The 19770-nt window shown below is 42.9% G+C and overlaps 1 protein-coding gene across 1 annotated transcript in view; it reads left to right on the top strand.

Moving 5' to 3' along the window:
- The window catches only part of gpr158b (G protein-coupled receptor 158b), a 74827-nt gene that overhangs the window by 41834 nt on the left and 13223 nt on the right, over window positions 1–19770 (top strand). Inside the window, exons 6-8 of the mRNA XM_030403596.1 lie at window positions 7291–7400; window positions 9961–10199; window positions 18996–19134. Coding sequence (XP_030259456.1) covers window positions 7291–7400; window positions 9961–10199; window positions 18996–19134 — 488 coding nt within the window. The remainder of the gene's footprint in view (window positions 1–7290; window positions 7401–9960; window positions 10200–18995; window positions 19135–19770) is intronic.

Raw genomic sequence — 19770 nt, 5'->3', positions numbered from 1 at the left:
CATAGCGCCAGATGCCAGATTGTAGACGGGCATCCAAAAGGAAGTTATAAAAGTGGAAGAACCCTGAGGGGAGGGACCGGCTTTGATTGCCGTGTTCACAAATTCAGATGAAAAATCCGCATTGTGCCATTAAACTAATCTTCAGTCAGATCAAGTGTCATTTCGACCTCTACATTTGATTTTGAAGAGACAATGCTCCGATCAATGTTTGCATGTTAACATTGATTCATTGCGCGGGAATGTGTTTTCTCTGGGGGATGCTGCACAATAACGAAATGTAAATGCATTCGCGCCGACTCCGGATGCCTGTCTGAGTCATGGCGGGCAAACCTAATGGTCACCTTACGCCAGTCACTCAGCTTCCCGTCAGCGCGATCCCTCTTCTCTCTTGCCTCGCAGCGGATAAAGCCAAAAAACACAGTTTATATCTGACACGTGCAGCCTCTGCCAGTCTGAAAACCAGCCAGGCTGAAATGATCGTTCAAAAGTTTTTCTGTCTCAAATCTCCCTCCTGGAAAGCTGGAGTTGGCCTGACTATCTCTGGCGCGAGCAAAGGCAGGAGCTGCGGCTGCTGGGTTGCTCCAGTAGCAGCAGAGCTCGGTATGGTGGATGAAGGTTCAGCAGGTGTGACAGACACACTGGTGTGTTGTTGTGGTTGCTTTTGGGCTTCCAATATTCTTCTCTGCGTTCCTTTAGCCAGCAGACTCTGCCCAACCTCTGCACTTTGACCTGACCTGTTGTCTCGTATTAATTACCTTTTCACGTTTTAAAGCAAACTTTCAGATCGCCCTTTAGTCACGGTAAAATAGCCGACTATTCATACACTGTGTGTTCCACCCCTCGTCTGTAGGGAGCGCTGCAGCACCCTCAGCACCTTCCAGCTTCAATGTTTCAAAGAGGTCGTTTGGAGAGACCCGCAGAGACAAAAAGTTACAGTAAAAGTTAGCGAGTAGCTGGTGAACACAGATGAACATTTAGCAGCTAAAGAGCCGTACCGATATTTACACCAGGAGTTAGTGAAGACAAAAACAGAGCTAAAAAAAAAAGTGAATATTGGAACTATATTCATCAGGTTGACAGAATAATGATTCGCAATGAATGCTTATTTTGCTCTGTGTCTTCTTGATGTGTAAATAAGCCACTGTGGAATCTACATGTTCATCATGTGATCATCAATGAATGTGTGTTTTTTCAAAGGATAGCTTAACATTTTTGGAAATATACTTACTCCCCTTCTTTCTGAGAGTAATATGAGAATTGCTAAGGTCTCATGTTTGCGCATCAGGTATAGAGCTGGAGCCACGACCTTGTTGGCTTAGCTTCGCTTTAAAACTGCAAATAAAAAACAAGTCAGCCTGGCTCTGATAATTTTTTTTAAGATTATGCCTACCAATACCAGTTCACATGTTGTATCTTGTTTTTTCAAGCTCTACAAACATGAATGTAAACATGCTTATCTGTGGTTTTACGAGGAGTTATGCGCTGTAGCTATTTGTTGAACAGGCTGTCAGTCAGCTCAGAAGCTCTCTGCAGCATCTCTGGCCACACTGTGGGTTGCCAGATACAGTAAGTATTGCTACACAATGCTACTGAACACTTGGCAACCTCACATACAACCAGACTCTTGGAGCTACACAGTCACTGAGCCCAGCTGTTATTAGCCACATCGCATGTATGCTGCTTCTGTAATAATAATAATAATAATAATAATAATCAACATAACAAACTTTATTTATAATAGTGCCTTTTAAAACAGAGTTTACAAAGTGCATTGACAAACAAGCTAAAGCAGGAAACTCAGGACGAAAACATTACAGAATAAATGCTCAACAGTCAAGACAAACACAAGGAAGCCGAGTTAGAACAAAACAGCAGAACAGAAAATGTAAGAACACAAAAAGTCAATATAATTAACTTACAAGTGAAAGGAATAAAAGCAATAAAAAGACAAAGACAGAGAAAAAGAGGAAAAACAACAAAAAGGTGATGCAAAACTAGAAATAAATAAAAGAATCAAATCAATGAAGGGCAACAAAAAGACGACATCACATCAAACGAATTAAGATTACAGAAGGTAAAAAGAGTTATAGATTAAAAATAACAAATAAAAGCAGTCGAGGACGGTAGGAAAAGGACATCACAGGAGAGGAATTAAAAACAGATCAACAGACTAAGAGCAGGAGAAGAAATAGCAGATGGAAAAAATTAAAAATCAGTTCGAGGAGGGTGACTTCACAGAAAAGCCATTCTGCTATAACATGACTGCAACAGAAATGACTGATACAACAATCTGTTATATTAAGATTGTTTCATTCGTACACATTTACATTTAGCAGACACTTTTGTCCAAAGCGACTTACAGTAAGTCATTCATACACTGAATGGCTGCCATGCAAGGTGCCGACCAGCACATCAGAGGTAGTTTGGGGTTCAGTATCTTATCCAAGGACACTTCAACATGCAGACTAAGGGAATCGAACCAGCGACCTTTCGGATAACAAGACGCTGGCTTTACCAGAGCCACGGCTGCCCCTACACCTCTGTTTGTGTACGAATGTAACCAGCAAAATAGATTTAAATAATACGTTGGTAGGCGGCTGGCTGATCCTTTATGCTAAGCTAATTGCTCCTTGGTTTCAGCTCCTTACTTAATGCTCCGACGTGAAACTGATATAAATCTTGTCATCTATTTGAACAAAAGCCATCTGCCAAAGTTCCCAAAATGTGTGTAAATAAGTTCGTCTTGAATCAAACTCATTACTGATATTAGAGTCAGGAGTCTTGTTACAGCCGTCTCCCGCCGAATCGCTGTCATTCCAAAGCTTTGCTCAGGGATTATTTTTTGGTACCAATTTCTTTTCAAAATTGATACAAACCCGTCCGCCTTCCACGTACCAGCTCATTTATCAGATCCTGAGCTGCAGCGCTGACTCGGTAGTGGAGCATTAAAAGGGAAGAGCTATAATTCCTGTTCTTGGGTATAAAATGGACTCTGCTCCGCGCTCTCTTGTGCACGGCATACCAATGACAGACTTTTGGGTGCTGCGAGGTTTTGATGAGGATTGTGGATGGAGGGGGAAACCGTTGTTGCCACGTGCGCCCTGTGCTTTGTGTCACATTGTTAATCAGGAGGCGAGAGAATTGCGTGCCGGAGCTGGACTGACGGTGTCAGACTGAAGGCCGGAAAACTGGGAGGTTATGGCGGTTTAATGGCGAAGCGAGACACTTTGAGTGGAGCGGGTGAAACTGAGCTTCCCCCGTTTTTGGAAGCTTTTTTCCAATCTCACAAAGCAACACGGCAAACTTGTGGCAACAAAGCCAAGCTGTGGATTAGTTCCCTGCTCGTGTTCCTGTGACATGACTTCAGAACGCCTTCACTACCTGTCATCTCAAGGCACTACTTTACTGTAGCTTCCCGAATAGTTGTGGAAGATGTCAGATTCTCTTGATGCCTCCTTTTTCTGAATCTTCTATTGTAGAGTGCACTATTATTGATATTCCCAATTAGTCATGTGTTTCCCTTTTTCATTAAACACATCTTGCACACACACACTGCTGCAGCCTCAGGGTCGGCTGGTTGTTCTGCTCTGTCGTGCCGCAGATGTTCGGCTTTCTTTTCCGAGGGAAGGAGCTTACAGGTGCTGCTGTTACTGAAGCTTAATTACTCTGAATAGCTGCCGCCTCTCGAATGCTGAGGCACCGTAGGCTGGCCGCGCTTCCCCGACCTCGGGGATCAGTTTATACCGACCGCATCTGTAATCAACATGCCTGATTCAGCCACGCCCTGAACAGGTTCGCCAGTCTACCAGAGAGATAGCACGTTAGATTAATGATCTTCTCAGACAACAGGGAAAAAAATAAAGAAATAAAATAATAAAGGAAATATCTCACTGTGCCCTATTGTCTCTTTGGCAGGAGGGTAAACAGAACAATACAATAGTAAACAGGTCTGGCATGTTTCTCAGTAAAAGTGACTTTAATAATTCACTGGATAGAAAAAAAAACCTCATTGTTTCATTCTGGTACACTGGCTTAGAGGACTCACAAGCTCCTTTTCATACTTTCATTATGGGTGACTCCTAAAATAGGCTTACGCACTCTGATCTTCTAAAACAACGCTTCAGCTTTCTCATCTCTTGTGCTAGCGCCGCTATACATGCTGTTAGCTTCCAGCTTCCTGCAGTTGCTGGCAACAAACATGCAACTTGTTGTGCAATTGGCTTCAAATGAGAAAGTAACATTCACATAGTTTCCCTTGAACGTCTCTCAATATCACAACATCAGTCCAACGTTGCCCCACGATGGGACTAGCCACATTAGCTGGGCAACATGCTAACGCCTGAACTAACAGGCTGAACTACAAAACTTACCGCTTCAGAGTTTGAAGTCGGGTCATGGACAGCTGGTGTGGATCCCCTCTGGAGCTCGCACTGTTTCTTACGGGGACATTTCTGTCACATTTCATCAAAAACACTTTGATGAAGATTTGAATGTTGATTCTTGCAGCCAATAACTGAGCAGTCCCCGTGCGTAGCTCTTAGCTTTGTACCGGCCCTCGTCCTACAGACATATCCGCTGGTTTCACCCTGTTGAAATGCAGTGACAAAAGCATTCAACGAAAGCTTTCTCCCTGGCTAGTGCCTCCACAGCTCTTAGCTTTGTGACGGCCTTGTGAAGTAAAAATGGCCACTTTTTGAATTTTACTTCAGTTATGTGATGCAATCTGAAGAATTACTGCAACCAGAAAACTTATTTTCTCATCATCCATTTAAAATAAATGTGAATGGAGATCTGTGGGCACTCTCTGCCGGTGGAAAGGTCCAAGGCTAATCCCATCTTTAGTGCGTTTTTCGCCATTGTACAAAAAGTTAGGCGAAATCTTCTTTTTCTTTGGTCCACCAGTTAAACACCTACATGACGACGCTTTGCACTTGCTGGTTTGGAGTGCTCAGTCAGTGCAGCTTAAAGTGTTCAAGATCAAGTTTCCATGGGAGCTGATATAAAGGCGCTCAACATGAAGGCAATAATATGTGAATGGATTACAGATCGGTATTTTTCATCAGGTGTCAAGTGAGGCTTTCAGCAGTCAGTATCCATCAAGGTTAAAACTTGAGTGTCTGCGTTCGCTTTGTCTGAATCAGTGCAGCGAACACTTCAGCACCGAGCCGAGGCTGACTCAGACAAGGGTCGTACTTTAACATCACGGAGGCTGTGTATCCAGCAGCTGAGTGAAGCGGGCTGTCTCTGCTTCAGTGGAAGTGAGCACACACTGCACTGGATCTGCAGAGCAGAAAGAGTTGCTCCGCCTCACGTGGGTCACCGGAGATTTGACACGCAGCGTCTCTCTGACATACACACTAACAAAATGAAACGCAGGTGTAATAGGCATGCAAATGGAGGCCCGGGCCCGTGCGGCTCGCCAGGTGAGGCTTTGTCTCTGCCGCTGGCTGGTCTTTAACAGTAATAGGGGTGAATATACCTCACGCCGAGCAGAAAATGATAGGCCGCCGTTGTATGAGCCCCTGGCAACTTCTCTGTTTCTGCACGGATCCCACACGGGCAGGTCATGACGACCGTGCACACAGAGAAACATGTGAACATGAAATGACGTGTAAATTAAAATCAACATGAAAATTATCATACAGATGCGCGTAAAAGATTAAATAAGAAACCGAGCCTTCAAACTGTCATGTCTAACGCGTTCTGGCAGCTGACATACGAGCTACATACAGTGAAGCGATGTCAGCGGGAGCTCTGGAGGCGTACGATATCTCTGCGTGGCCAAATCTGCCTCCAGCTCTGGTTCTCACGTGCAGGAGACTCATCTCATTTTCACTTCTGATTCCCTCTGTGTGGATATGGAAGTGTGTGATTCTCTGCTTGCAACAATGATAAAATGTAATTAATGCTTTAGTGTGTGTGTGTGTGTGGGTGGGCGTGTGTGATAGGGCTGTTGGGATGAATTTCTGGAGTTGAATATAAATTGAATAGTTTTAAAATAAAGATGGCTAATTACATTCTGAAATTAGGAATCAAATCTTCATTTTTCTGGGTTTTTTTTGTTGTGTGTTGGTTAATGTGAGCCAGTTAATGTGACTTTTCTGGGATGAGTTGTTGTGCAGTGAGATTAGGGCTGGGCAATATATACGATATATATCGATATTATGAAGTGAGACAGCATAGCGTATTTTTCTTAAGCTCTACTTGTTCCAACACTTGTCTTTACCCACATTAAATCCACATTACTGATTATTTGTCATTCATTTTCATTTTGATTTTTTGTGAAAGTACTAATGGTCAACCCGACAGTATTGCTGCAGTATCAACATAGAGGTACTCGGTCAAAAATATTGTGATTTTGTTGCTCATTCATTTCATTTCATTTCAAACTATCCAGATACATGCAGCCTAAAGTATTGTGATATTGTTTTAAGGCCATACTGCCCAGCCCCAGGTGAGACATCAGCTACGTTGACTCATAGATTTACAGTTGGACTAGATAGTTAACACAAAGATGGCACCCATTCAGTGCGATGGGGAAAAAAAAAAAATGGTTTTAGTTTTTGGGTTTACCCTCTGGTTATGTGGCCCACTGTACAGTTTCTCCTGCTGGCTCCGCACAAGAATTCCCACTTTGCTTATAGACTTCACATGGTGAGGAAGGCACTGATTTGAACTGAAATTAAATTCTCACCCGGAGGAAAGTTGTACGAGATTAAATCCTCCTTGGATCAAAGATTCTTAAAAGAAAGAGTCATTATTGACCTCGTTTTTGCGGTTCATGGCTGAGCGGCTCCGTTGTATCCAGGTCTGAAGAGTAGATATTCACGTGTTGACTTAATAGCTAACGACTAGCTTACAACACATGCGTGATGAAAGCACAACATTGGTTTTCTGTCTCTGTCATGGTAGTTCCTGGCCTACGAGCGCGTAAAGGTGCAATGCTTTCGCAACATCTGACGAACAATAACGTTTTCTGAATCACGTTCACTGTGCTACTGTTAACCTCTAACGCTACGGTCAGAGAACGATGCCTCCCTCCTCATCACAGGGCTTATTTGTGCCTAAGCTCAATTATAACTCCCCATGAAAGCTATCGCCTGTTGGTAATTGCAAAATGTTGGTCATTTGTAACAGTGGAATGCCCTCTAGTGGACAGGACGTATAACAAGGCTTTAGTTACACTTTATTGATACATAGTAAATATTGACAATAAGCTAAGTTTGAGCAAGACTGACAGCACCCGTGTGTGTCAACATGAATACTAACACTGCTGTATCACTCTTACAGGTGATGATCCTGTATTTCCACCCCAGCGTGTTTCGATGTGTGCTCCTGCGGTGGGTTCGCCTCCTGGGTTTCGCCGTGATGTACGGCACTGTCATCCTCAAGCTGTACAGGTACTGTCGACTCCAACCAACAGCACTGGAATCAAAAGGGTGGCGATCGTCGTCTGAGTGGGACACGACATTTCCTGTATGATTTCTCCCGTCCCTATGAATTATTCCTGTCTCTGGCGTTGAGTGCAGAAGTGGAGAGAAAAACTGAAAAAAAAGGCAAACCTCCTCGCCTCCTCATCTCATTTTGTCTCTGCCCCTCTCCTCGTTCCCCTACTTTCTTCCGCCCCTTCTCTCTTCCTATCTCCTTTCCTCTGTTCTCCTTGTCTCCTCTTATCTTTTTCTTTCCCCTCCGAACGTTTCCTCTATTCCTATCAGCCTCCCACTTCGGTACTGTCATCCTTTCTTCTCCATCCTCTCCTATCTCCTTTCTTCTTCTCTCCTAGTGTATTTTCTTTCTATCTCCTCTTCTTGTCCTCTCATCTCCTCTCCATATTCACGTCCCTTCCTATTTCCTTTCATCTTCCATCCTCGTCTCCTCTCTCCTCTTGAGCTCTCCTGTCCGCCCTCTTCTCTTTTCCCGTCTCCTTTCCTCCCCTCTCATCTCCTTGTCTCCTCTCCTCTTTTCCCATCTCCTTTCCTCTCTTCACATCTGCTCCCTACTGCTTTCCTCACCTCATCATTTCCCTTCTTCTCTCCCTGCCTCCTCTCCCAGTTCCCTCCTCTCCACTCCTGATATTAACTTGCCCTGCGAGTTGGCCTTTCTCTGTTTCAATAATTCAGCTCCCTCTCAGTTTGCACACTTATGAAGACACACACACACACATACATGTGGTCCTGCCGGTAAGCACATTTGAATTTCACATCAGGTTGGGTCCTTCCTGCCTGTTGAAGTATCTATTCAGACACACACACACTCTCACTTCCTGCTCTTCAGCTCCGAGCGAGTGTTGCCGAGATGGGAGAAGGGGGTCAAAGGCTGGCCAGAGTGTTCCCATGGCAAAATTACCAATTAGATTTTTTTCCTAGCTTGGCGGGTGTGAAGTGCGCCCCCGGGGCCAGCTCCTTACTGCCCAGTCCCGCTGAATATATCAGAGATAAGATAGATTTGTCACAGTCTGGGCGAAGACAGCAGATGAGCACGGTGCACAGATAGTAAACAGAGAATTGACTGTTTCTGCGTCTGAATGGTAATATTTCTATCACCGCGTGCTATCTTTGTCTCCATATAATTCCCCTTGCACAGCGTCAGATCACTTTAGGCTGATGTGTTGCATTTTTAATTCCCTTTACAGAGGCAGTATTGTCTCGCGTGCATGCAGAGAATGTAGTGAATACTGTGCAGCTTATAAATAAACTGCCTCTGCTTGCATTCAGTCCAATGTGTTGGTCACATTTGTTCAGTCACCTCCAAGCTGAAGCAATACAAGCTGACACCACATTTTTTTTTCTCTAAAAGATATATCACCGTGAAACATCCCCACTCGATTGCTTACATTAATTTACATTTACAACTTTTCTGACAATGATGCCTTATCTATTATCTAAAGGGTCAGGCACCAAAAATACTTGCTTACATTTAGGGAACCAAAATACCGTTTGTTAGTTTGGGGCATCAAATATACTTCTGTTAGGTTAAGGGGACAAAAAACTAAAATACTTTTCTAAATTTATGTAACAAAAACACTTGATTAAGTTTAGGTAAATAAAGTACTTGGTTAGGTAAGGGAACTAATATACTTGCTTAGATTTAGGGAACTAAAACACTTGATTAAGTTTAGGGGACAAAAAACTTGGTTTGGTTTAGGGAACTAAAATACTTTGCTAGATTTAGCCAACAAAAAATACTTGATTAAGATTAGGAAACTAAAGTACTTGGTTAGGTAAGGGAACTAATATACTTAGATTTAGCTTACAAAAATGTTTGCTTACATTTAGGGAACTAAAATACTTGGCTTGATTTATGTAACAAAAAATACTTGATTAAGTCCAGCCAACAAAAATGCTTGGTTAGGTTTGGGAAAACATGATTTGGGTTTATCCTATGTGTGTATGTGTTCTGGTCTTTTCCCCTGAGTTAACATGCTATGACATTACAAATTAAAAGTGATTTTGTCAGTCTCAATGATGGGCCTGGAGCAACATTAAAGATGATATTCCAGGAAAAACACCAACACAGTGATATGTGATTAGATTGTAATTTTAAGTATTTTATATCAACATGAAACCTCACTAATATGTTTCAATATGCAAATGAAGCCAATTAGGTGTGTGCTAATTGGCATACATGTCCAGAAATGTGAAGTGAAATACTTAATATGATCTTTTGGATTATAAGTATTGCTGCACCCTCGTTCTCCTCATAGACATTCTCCTGCCCTCTGTATATTTCTTTTCCCTTCAGCTCCAGAGATATTACAACATTAAAAGGAATATGTTTAATGAACATGAATGATTTCAAGGAACACATCCTTGTTCTCCCTGCTCCTTTTGATTCAAGTGGGCATGATGATAAGAGCTGCAGGCTTTGAGTTACCAATCGCAGGGAGAGAACCTCTTATTCCCTGCCGGTCATGATTTCACCCAGCAGCAGCCTCCTCCTCCTCTCTGCTCCTTCTCCCAGGGTGTTGAAGGTGTTCCTGTCCCGCACGGCCCAGAGGACACCTTACATGACCAGCTGGCGCGTCCTGCGGCTGCTGGCTGTGATTCTGCTGGTGGTGCTGTGGTTCCTGGTGGCCTGGACCTCCGCTGTGTGCCAGAGCCCTGAGCTGAGTCAGGCCCTGATCTCAGCCGGACTCACCCCGGAGGGACTGCAGTTCAGCATGTGTCTGCTGGACCGATGGGACTACATGATGGCTGTCGGTAAGTGTGTTTTTTTCTCTTTTTTCTGTACTTATGTGTGCCTTATGTGAAGCGACATCTTTACAGGACAAGTGAGGAAATGTGGGTCTCAGTTCACTGTAAGGAGCTTTTGGGCTTAGAGCTTTGGTCTGGGCTGCTTGAGTGAGGCAAAAGATTAAGTTTAGAAACTTTGCTTTTGGAAAACACCCTTTGCTCTGACACAGTTTTTCTCAACTTTTGTTTGAGTCAACGTTTCTCTTTTAACACTGTAGACCCCCCATAGCGCCATGAAGCACCTGGTCTATATTTGACAAAAGGGCCTGGAAAAAGCTGTCAATATAAAATCATTCTCAGTGAAACATGTTGAATAAAAACCCGAGCTTTGCACGGATACTTTAGAAGTGATTTTGCACCTGTTTGGTTCATTTGAACCCCGGTGCAGCCCAAACAACTAGACGGAGACCGCCTGAAAACGTCCGCTTCGAAATGGACTCCTGTGCGATTCGTTTGTGGTCTGAAAGCAAGCCACCCAACCACAGGCATTTTTAATTGCAATATAAAAAGCTGAATTACTGGCCTAATAAATCAATCTGCTGAGCACGAACTGTTCAGCGAGCAATCGTGAAATCAATCTGTAGCCTACAACCCGTGTCATTAAGTTAAATCATCTCACAGGAACACGTATGCACGTCGGTGTGGGGATTTCCCCTGATTAATAGTTCAGACCTGTTTAACTGCTGGATCCTACTCTGTGCACTTTGTCAGTTCATTAACGTCCATTAAAAGTGTCTGACAGCGATCCAACAGCAATAAGCCCCAAAAACATAACTGTACAAGAAGTCTCCTTTATTAGCCATTATTCATTACATAGCAATCCAGTTTTACTAATAATGCTGACGACAAGTTATTGCAGTTTCAGTTTCACACGGCTTTACTTTAGTAATTTCGCAGGACTGCTCTGAGTCGCCACCGTTCAAGCTCAAAACTGTTCTTGGGACCTCATTTCCCTCTTAGGGTAACTCGTTTATTTACTCATAGAAAAACATTAATCAAATGAATATTCATGCGTTTGTTTGATTACCCTATTAATACTGTAAATAATACCTTCCCGAGTTTTAATTTCTTTTCCAAAACTACATGAGTACGCTTTTAAAGTACTGCGTGAACCTGCGGGTCACGACGATGCGCAAATGACGCAGAATGATGTTCACCGTAACCGTCCAATCAATGAGCCAGTCTGTAGCACTTCCTGTTTACTCCTCTTGGTTTGTTTGTTAAAAGTCAGTGACCAGATACTAGACCGGAACTAAAATGCAACAGTACATCATTTTTTTCTTTGGTAGTTTGGACCAATTGTGTGAAAACTTTCAACGATCGATGATTGGAACCATAAAAATACAGCGTGTCAATAAGATCTGCAGTTTTTCAGCCAGTTTCCTTTTATAATCTTGCAGATGCTGTGATATTGTGCAGTGACAGAGATCCTGACCCACTGTGTATCATGGACAGCAACAAAGACATTATGAGGACTGACAGCATCGCTAGAACTTTTCCACATATCAATTCAGAAATTTCCTCCTAACAGAAAAGGACTTTTCCTACTACCACATTACAGTTGTTTGCTCTTATAACATTACTGCGTGGGTGTGAGTGTGAGACATTTCTTTTTTTATTTCGAAGCCTCGCAGTGAAGGATCCGTGATGTTGTCAGACTGAATGTTGACTCAGGAAGCAAACAGAGAGAAATGGTGTCAAGTCACATACTCGTTATAAAATCGACCTGAAGCTTCTTTCCCTTTAAGATATGTTGAATGAAGCTTGGTCTATAAACGCACATGCCGCATGTTTGACATTAGATTGAAAAACAACCTGCGATTGTCAATTTCTTTCTTCTTTTTTTTTTTTTGAGCAAGGACCTATAAAACAAGGACGGGGCATCACGTCATCATTCCAGACATCCCAGACTTAAACCAAAGATATCAGAAAATCGGCTCATGATATTTCCAAACTGATGCATTATTTTTTATTTCCTGTAAATCCTCAATCAGTAAGTAAGTGTGATTATAGGCTTAATTTGCTGGGCTCAAGGCGATTAAAATCAAATTGTTCCTTGAGAATGTTGCAAAATCAGTTACCTTCAATCCTTCTCTCCTCATTTTATTTCAATCGGAGGCTGCTTTATGATGATCGATTGGGCCAATGATAGCTGATGTTATCGGAATATCACAGCCGAATGGAATGTCAGGTTTACATTATGGCTATTAAAGTAGTCTACATGAAATAACATAGAAATACAGAAAAGTACTGTTGATAGCTATTTTTTGAGAAAACTTATTTTGCAACTCCTTCACTGGGACTGGTGGAATCTCAAAAAAACAAGTTCCTGAGGATTAATGGCAGCGTGCCGGCTCAGCTCTGAGTGTTTCGAAGTCTGGAGGCCCCAATGAAAGTTTGGTCAAAGGGTAAACAGCCTGCGACGGTTCAGAAATTGATGGACACAGTAAGGCAAACAGGCGCTCTCCGACCCCATAGGAATAGAGTTTTCAGGGATGGAGCCGCACCCTGTCTGGCATCTCATCTGTTCTGGATTCTCCTTACCGCTGATGGTGCCTACAGCAAATAGATTACACGGAAATAGAGGGATGTCGTTAAACTGCATCTTGAAATTTCCAGCCAATCTCGAGCACAATGCATCCATAGTTGTTCAAGTGACCAATCGTGCGAGACAGAAATAAAGAGGTGTGGGCTGGGAAATCTCCGTCTCGTATAAATGTGATAAACGTCTCTGCTTCGAACGGAGCCACCTCATTAAGCAAAGTCACAGAACGCTCCAAAAGCCTGCTCGATGGATAACGTCATCGCGCCATAAAAGGACTGTTTATCGAGTGCTGTGCCCTCCAGGCAGCACTTTGAAAAAAACCTCTGCTCTTAAATGGATGCAGTTATGAATGTTGATGATGGTGTCCATTGTTGGATTCACCTTTCTCTAATGGGTTCGCTCACAGACAGTCTAATGAATGACGCTGCGCACAGAGTTAACAGCGGGATGCTCTGATAAACAAGTCGGAGGACGCCTCTCTGACAGCGTCTTAAAGCAAAACAGCTCCAGAGGACAGGAGGTGCCACCGCGTCCCTTTGTTATTTTTACAGCTCTTTATGACGAGCGTGTCTCCAAGGACCTTCCAGAGGATAAGCTTGTCAAGTTTAAACACGACTAGACGCGAGCTATCACAGAATAAAAAGCTACGCTATCAGTATTATGGAACATTACAAAACAGACTATTTACAGGCTTTAGTATGGAAGCTGAAGTGTAATACCTTCCTCACGGAATTGTCTCTGAATATGAGTCTTATATTGTTGCTACCACAACTTCACCTTGTATTATTCAGCCTGCCTTTTATAAAGTGCTCACACTGTTTTGAGCTCACTTGCTCTTGATTCACATGTATCCAGAGGTTCTAAATAGTATGAATCAAATAATCCAGACTCCAAGAATGAGGTTTTGTTTTTTAACTCACCTATAAAGATACTAGTTTTTCCCTGTAGTGTAGGAGCAGGCTCTAAGGGACTGTACAAAACTGATTGCTTTGGGCCCTCCGCTTTACTTTGAGATAATTTGCAACATCCTCCTCCTCAATATTTCAATTCAACTCTTGATTTCTTGATATCATTGTAAATGGTGCGCACCATTAACATTTTGTATTGATTTGAATGGCCTGCCGTACAGCGGACAGTAAACATGAGCATGTAATAGTGCAGAGCAGCCACATCAACCGCAGCCAGCAACAGCAAGAAGATTAAGAGGGAGCAAAATCCCCCAGACTCCCTTATAAAATCACTCAATTTTGTGAGAAGTTGAGTTATTAGCAACTTTAAACTCTGGATAAAGCTTTCTAGGACACATTCTTAACTAGTTGGGCCTTCTTGTAAATTTGGCAAATGTTATCCATTAAGTTTGTTCTCTCTTTGTGTAGAAACATTGTGTCCTAATGATATATGTCTGTATTTGAATCCCAAGTGCACGCATGTTGAGACGCATTATACAACTAGCTGTCCCCTTCGGATCACCCAAGCGGCTGGTGTGCAGTGAGGACACAGACGTTTCATATAGGAGACGAAAGACCATGAAGCAGGTCTACCTGCACGCCACAGAGATTCCAGTCTGAAGTGTGGTTCTTACACTTGGCTGGAAAAAAAACCCCACAGAATTGTCGAGCAACGTTAGGCTTCACGATCAAAGACTTGTATAGCCAGTGGATAAGTTCATATTCTCACGCTCCCTCTGTCTCGCTCGTCCACAAGAGCTCTCTCTCTCTCTGCTGAGAGTCTGCATCAAGCTTTTTACATTTTTTTTTTTTTTTTTAATCAATTGGTGGTTTATGAGGTGCTGCAGCCCTGGTTCCCACGTCTGCGTATCAAATGGTACACTTACTTACGAAGCACCTCGGCTGCTCAAAATAGTTCAAAATGTAAGCAACAAAACTGAAGAAAAGGAAGTGCAGATCAGAAGAAGGGAAAGGAACAGAAAAACTGACAAAGATTAAAACCATTCATTCATACCTTCCTGGTGAAAAACCTCTGTGAGATGTCAGTGCTGGGTAGATTTGGTTCATCAGAGATGCCGAGCAAAGCAAGACAGTACGTAAACTGAGCACAGTACACATGTCAGATGTGTCAGACCGTTGTGTTTAACTGCATACAGTGTCATAGTGAACATGACCATGACCACCCGAGACCCTCGGCAAAATTCTGACCCCATTCTCCAACTTAGGTGCGGTCTATGAAATAACCAGACTTTATTGTGAACAAGCATGAAGACTGGTAGTTTTGGTAAGAGGCTGCAGGTACCGTCCCATTGGTCTTCCTGTGCTTTCCCAGATGGCTTTGTGTGTGTGTGTGTGTGTGTGTGTGTGTGTGTGTGTGTGTGTGTGTGTGTGTGTGTGTGATACAGTAGCTTCCTACTGACCGAGTCTTGAAGCAGCAGGCACCACACTGAAGCCAGTGTGACAGCAGGGGAGACTAATCCTGTTTGGAAAGGAGGAAAGGATGGATTTCTGAGAGATGCTCGGTCTGCCTCTGAAAACTGACAGATAGACAGACAAACAGACAGACAGAGAGAGGAGAGAGTGAGAGAGAGAGTGGCAGGGAGAAAAAGAAGAGTGAAGCCTGTTAAGTATGAAGCTTGAAGGGATGAGAGCAGCGATGCAGAGAGTGTTTTCCACCAGCTGGGGGAGGGGGGGGGGGGGGGGGGGGGAGTTGAGAGAAAAGGAGGAAGAGGCGGGAGGCTGGTGAGGGGAGGACAGTTGAGGACACTCGGGAGACGGGACGGAGGAGCGCAGCATCTTCAGAGAGAGGAAGAAACACTTTAGATGGAATGAAACACATAACCCCCCCCCCCCAAAAAGACCCTCTGTCTATGTTGTGTGTGTCGGTGCGCATTTGGGCGCGCGCTCGAGACGAAACAGGAAATAAGGGATCCGTGCTGTTCCGCTCTGACAGAACAGTGAGAACACGCTGTTGCGCCGGGGATACACGGAAGGAAACCCCCCGCGAAGCTGCCCCGCAGGATTCCAACAACTAGCGATGCGACGCGTGTGAAAATTCAACTAATTGCTTTTTCTGTGTTTTCACTTGTTTGGTCATAATGCTGACAAGGGAACCTTTGTCTTCCTAGAAATGCATAAATCCTCCTGTTTTGTCTCGAGACGCACAGCGAAACGGCGCTGAGTCAAAACAGTATTGATAATGTCAACAATAAGGAATTCATTTGAATCCGTAATTAATCTGCATTAATGGGAATTGTTATCCTTTTCCGTCTTGCAAGCAGCTCTAAGTGCATCCCGATTCAGAGGCTAAGTACCATGTAATTAGTGATGATTTATAGCCTAGGTCTGTTCATGAATATTAATGGCCTGTAATCACTGTAAAGACTTTATGGACTTATATGCTAACACAGTCCTTGGCTCGGTTCCTCGTGCTCTTCGCCGCATGCAAACAAAACAGCACGCCCGTATAAAAGCTTGTGTCAGAGGAAAAGCCTCTGACTTGGTGAGGCTCATTTCCAATTTTTTAGGGGCACCATGTTGCTCTGGAGAAGGAATTGGAGAAGATGTACAATATTAATGAGGTAATAATACACACTCAGAAATATTCACACTTCTCCACAACAAACAAACGAATAAACAAGCTGTTCTCAGAGGATAATAAGGTCCCCGGAACACTGTTTGAAGCTAAAAACGTGGCAGGGTTCGCCCCGTATAAACAAAGTAAAAATGTATGAAACTGCGCTGTCATTTAAGGTCAGTTTGTTTACTCAGTTTATTCAGCCGTGAAAATGTCGCCTCCCTTTATTCAAGGTCCCTTTCCACACATTTCCTCCATCATGCTGGGCAGATGGTGCCAAGCACTCCTCCAGCATCTTTCCATTTGTTCTGCGCCTCACAAATGTTCTTCTATGTGATCCAAACACCTCAAACTTAGATTCATCTGCCCACTACATTTTTGTTCTTTTACCCGTTATAATCTTTAATTGGCCGTTCTAGGTTATTACTTTGTCTTCTCTACTATGCCTAGAAGGCCAGCATCCTGGAGTCATGTTTTGCAGGTTCCATACAATGAAGCTGCCAGCTGGGGACCTGTGAGGCGTCAGTTTCTCCGGCTAGAGACTGGGATGTACTTGTTCTTGCTCAGTTGTGCACTGGGGCCTCCCACTTTCTTTCTATTCTGGTTAGAGCCAGTTGGCACTTTTCCTTGAAGGGAGTAGTACACGCCGTTTTATGAGATCTTCAGTTTCTTGGCAATTCCTTGCATGGAATAGCCCTCTTTTCTCAGAACAAGAAAAGACTGACAAGTCTCAGAAGTTTTCTGGCCATTTGAGACTGTAATTGAACCCAAAGATGATGATACTTAAGGCCGATTTTATTGCTTCTTTAATCAGCAAAAAAGCTTCCAGCTGTGCTGACATAATTGCACAAGGGTTTTATTTATGATCAATTAGCCTTTTAACGTAAGAAACTGGTATTAGCTAACACAATGTGACATTGGACTGCAGGAGTGATGGCTGTTGAAAATGGTCTTTTGTCCACTTATGTAGATATTTCATTAAAAATAGTTGAGAAGAAATAGTCATTTCAAAATAAAATTGTAATTTACCAGATTAATATTGGCTAGACTCTGTCACTGATCAATTTGTTATTTTGATGGAAAAAAGTACTTTTCTAAGTGACTCCAAACTTTCGAGAGGCTGCGTACTGGTTTTTCCCCTGGCAGTAAAATAAGCATCATCTTTTTGTTCTACACCAGAGAGCAGCAAATATCTATTAGATTGCTTCAAGACATAATTTCATCCCTCCGAAATGAGTCCTCTCCACCACATTTCAAATAATTAATATTGATTTTTGCAACTGATGTTCTTTAAAATTCTATTACATTGACAATTGAGGCGATAATGAGCTTTCTGTGCACATATTTATTCTGATATGTGTTGATAACCGTCTTCTTTGTGAACTGCTGTGTGTCCTCGGTGAGATGAGACGCCGGCAGGAAAATAACACACTGTCAAGGAAGCAGCCGTCTCTCTAAGGGGAAACACTGCAAACGCGGGGAATCCTCGCTCAATTAGCAACTGCTAAATTTGAAATTACCTTCTTGGTGTCAGCAGTGTCAGCGCGGATGAGGATCCACTTCTTTGTGCCCAGAGTAACAGAACAGTACTGCACTCAATTAACATGCAGATAAAGCAGAGATTCAATCAATGCTCAAAAGTAAAAGTAAAATTTTAGAAAATGTATGTTGGGAAAAGTCTCTCTGAGAGTTAGAAGAGAGGATGTCTCCCGATTTCATGTCTGTGTGTTGCATACAGGGCTCGAGTACGAAGACTAAAAACAGGGTTAATCGCCTGTAAAGCACGATTTTAAACATGCTGTCTCTCATGTGTTTAATCCATACACAAACTGAAAAGTACAAAAAATAACAGTTCAGGAAGGGTAACTGAAACAGCTGGTTGCCTGAAGAAGCCTGTTCATCCTGTGGTCACCAGCCATTTCTGGCTAGCTGGGTGGATGGATTAACAATCCGAAGACCACAAACTTTTGGCATTCCAACAGTGGAAGTGCAGCTTTTTAATCAGTGAGCTTTACAGGTGTTGGTGAGAATATTATTATTGAATATAAGAATATGATTTTTTAACTTCAGAGAGAGCCAGGCTAGCTGATTCTCCCTACTTCCTGCCTTTAAGCTTGGCTAAGCTAATTGCTTCCCAGCCCTAGCTTCGCACTAAAGGCATGAGAGTGGTATCACTCTTCTTCTTCCTCTGTGTTGGAGAGAAAGAGAATGAGTGTCTTTCTCAGAATGTTTTTTGAGAAATATTTTACTTTGGCAGTGCAGTGCAGAACTTTTGTCTCCATCTAATTACACAAACAAACTAGCTAACTAACAGTAAAAACTTTATTGGTTGACATAAAACACATTGCTACCAGTGCACGGGCATAGGTACGTAGCCACAGACTCTAAGATCTAAAAACTCTGGTACACTGTGAAATACTGAGATTTTTCTAGCTGTAGGCTTGAATTTAGACCTTGATTTATATGTAAATGTCCCACACTGCAGGTTTAAAGCAGTAGACTGATTTTGTAACTTTGTTCTTTTAAAAGTTTCCAGCCTGACGAGAGGCCTTTTACTAAAAAATCCAACTTTCTAGATTGCATGTTGTCCCAGCTTGAGGCGTATACAAACACTCACCTGAACTTCATTCGGAAAGGAATGAAAAGACAATAAAGATAGTAACTTTTACGTTGTTTTTCCTTTTGGTTGCCAGCGGAGTTCCTGTTCCTGCTGTGGGGTGTGTACCTCTGCTATGCCGTCCGCACCGTACCCTCGGCTTTCCACGAGCCACGCTACATGGCCGTGGCCATCTACAATGAGCTCCTCATATCAGCCATCTTCCACATCATCAGGTGGGTACGGAGAATTGGAACAGTCAGTGAGAGAAGAGATGTGTGTGCTGACAGAGAAAAAGAAAAAGATAAAGGGAGGATAGAGAGGAGGGGATACAAAACAAGCATCTAAACGTTCTTGATGAACGGGCGGTAATGATGACATAATGTCGACAATGGCAAAGGACTTAGACGACTTCACCCCTTCTTGCTACACAGGCTGGTGTTTAATGTAAAGGTAGGGGTATTTGCTTGTTTGAAAGAGTATAACAAGTGTTCAGCATGTCAGATGAAAGGCAGGGTTCACCCGCCCCCTTCATCAGGGAAATGAAAGGTGTCAACAGCGCCTGGGTAAGCCAGTTGAAAGGGGGTGGATAAAAAATCTCTTCCCCCGGCGGAGACACGGCATAGATCTACTGTGCCAGAGCCCAAAATAAACTCAGTCTGTCTATCTGTTACTCTCACTTAGAGGTGGAGTGCTATGTAATATACTCAATTAAACAACATGTGGGCATTTTAAATGTCAATTTATCGAGTAATCATCATATATTTAATAACCTCTGATTTATTTCCTGTTATTCACATGAACAATACTCATTGAATATTAACTGTTTCCATTCCCTCTTAGCGTTCTCACCATGGAAGCCTTTATAAACC

This window comes from Sparus aurata, chromosome 21, assembly GCF_900880675.1.
Source record: "Sparus aurata chromosome 21, fSpaAur1.1, whole genome shotgun sequence".
In the NCBI taxonomy this organism is placed as follows: domain Eukaryota; kingdom Metazoa; phylum Chordata; class Actinopteri; order Spariformes; family Sparidae; genus Sparus; species Sparus aurata.
Note: the sequence above shows the minus strand (reverse complement) of the source record. Positions and strands in the feature narration are given on the sequence as shown.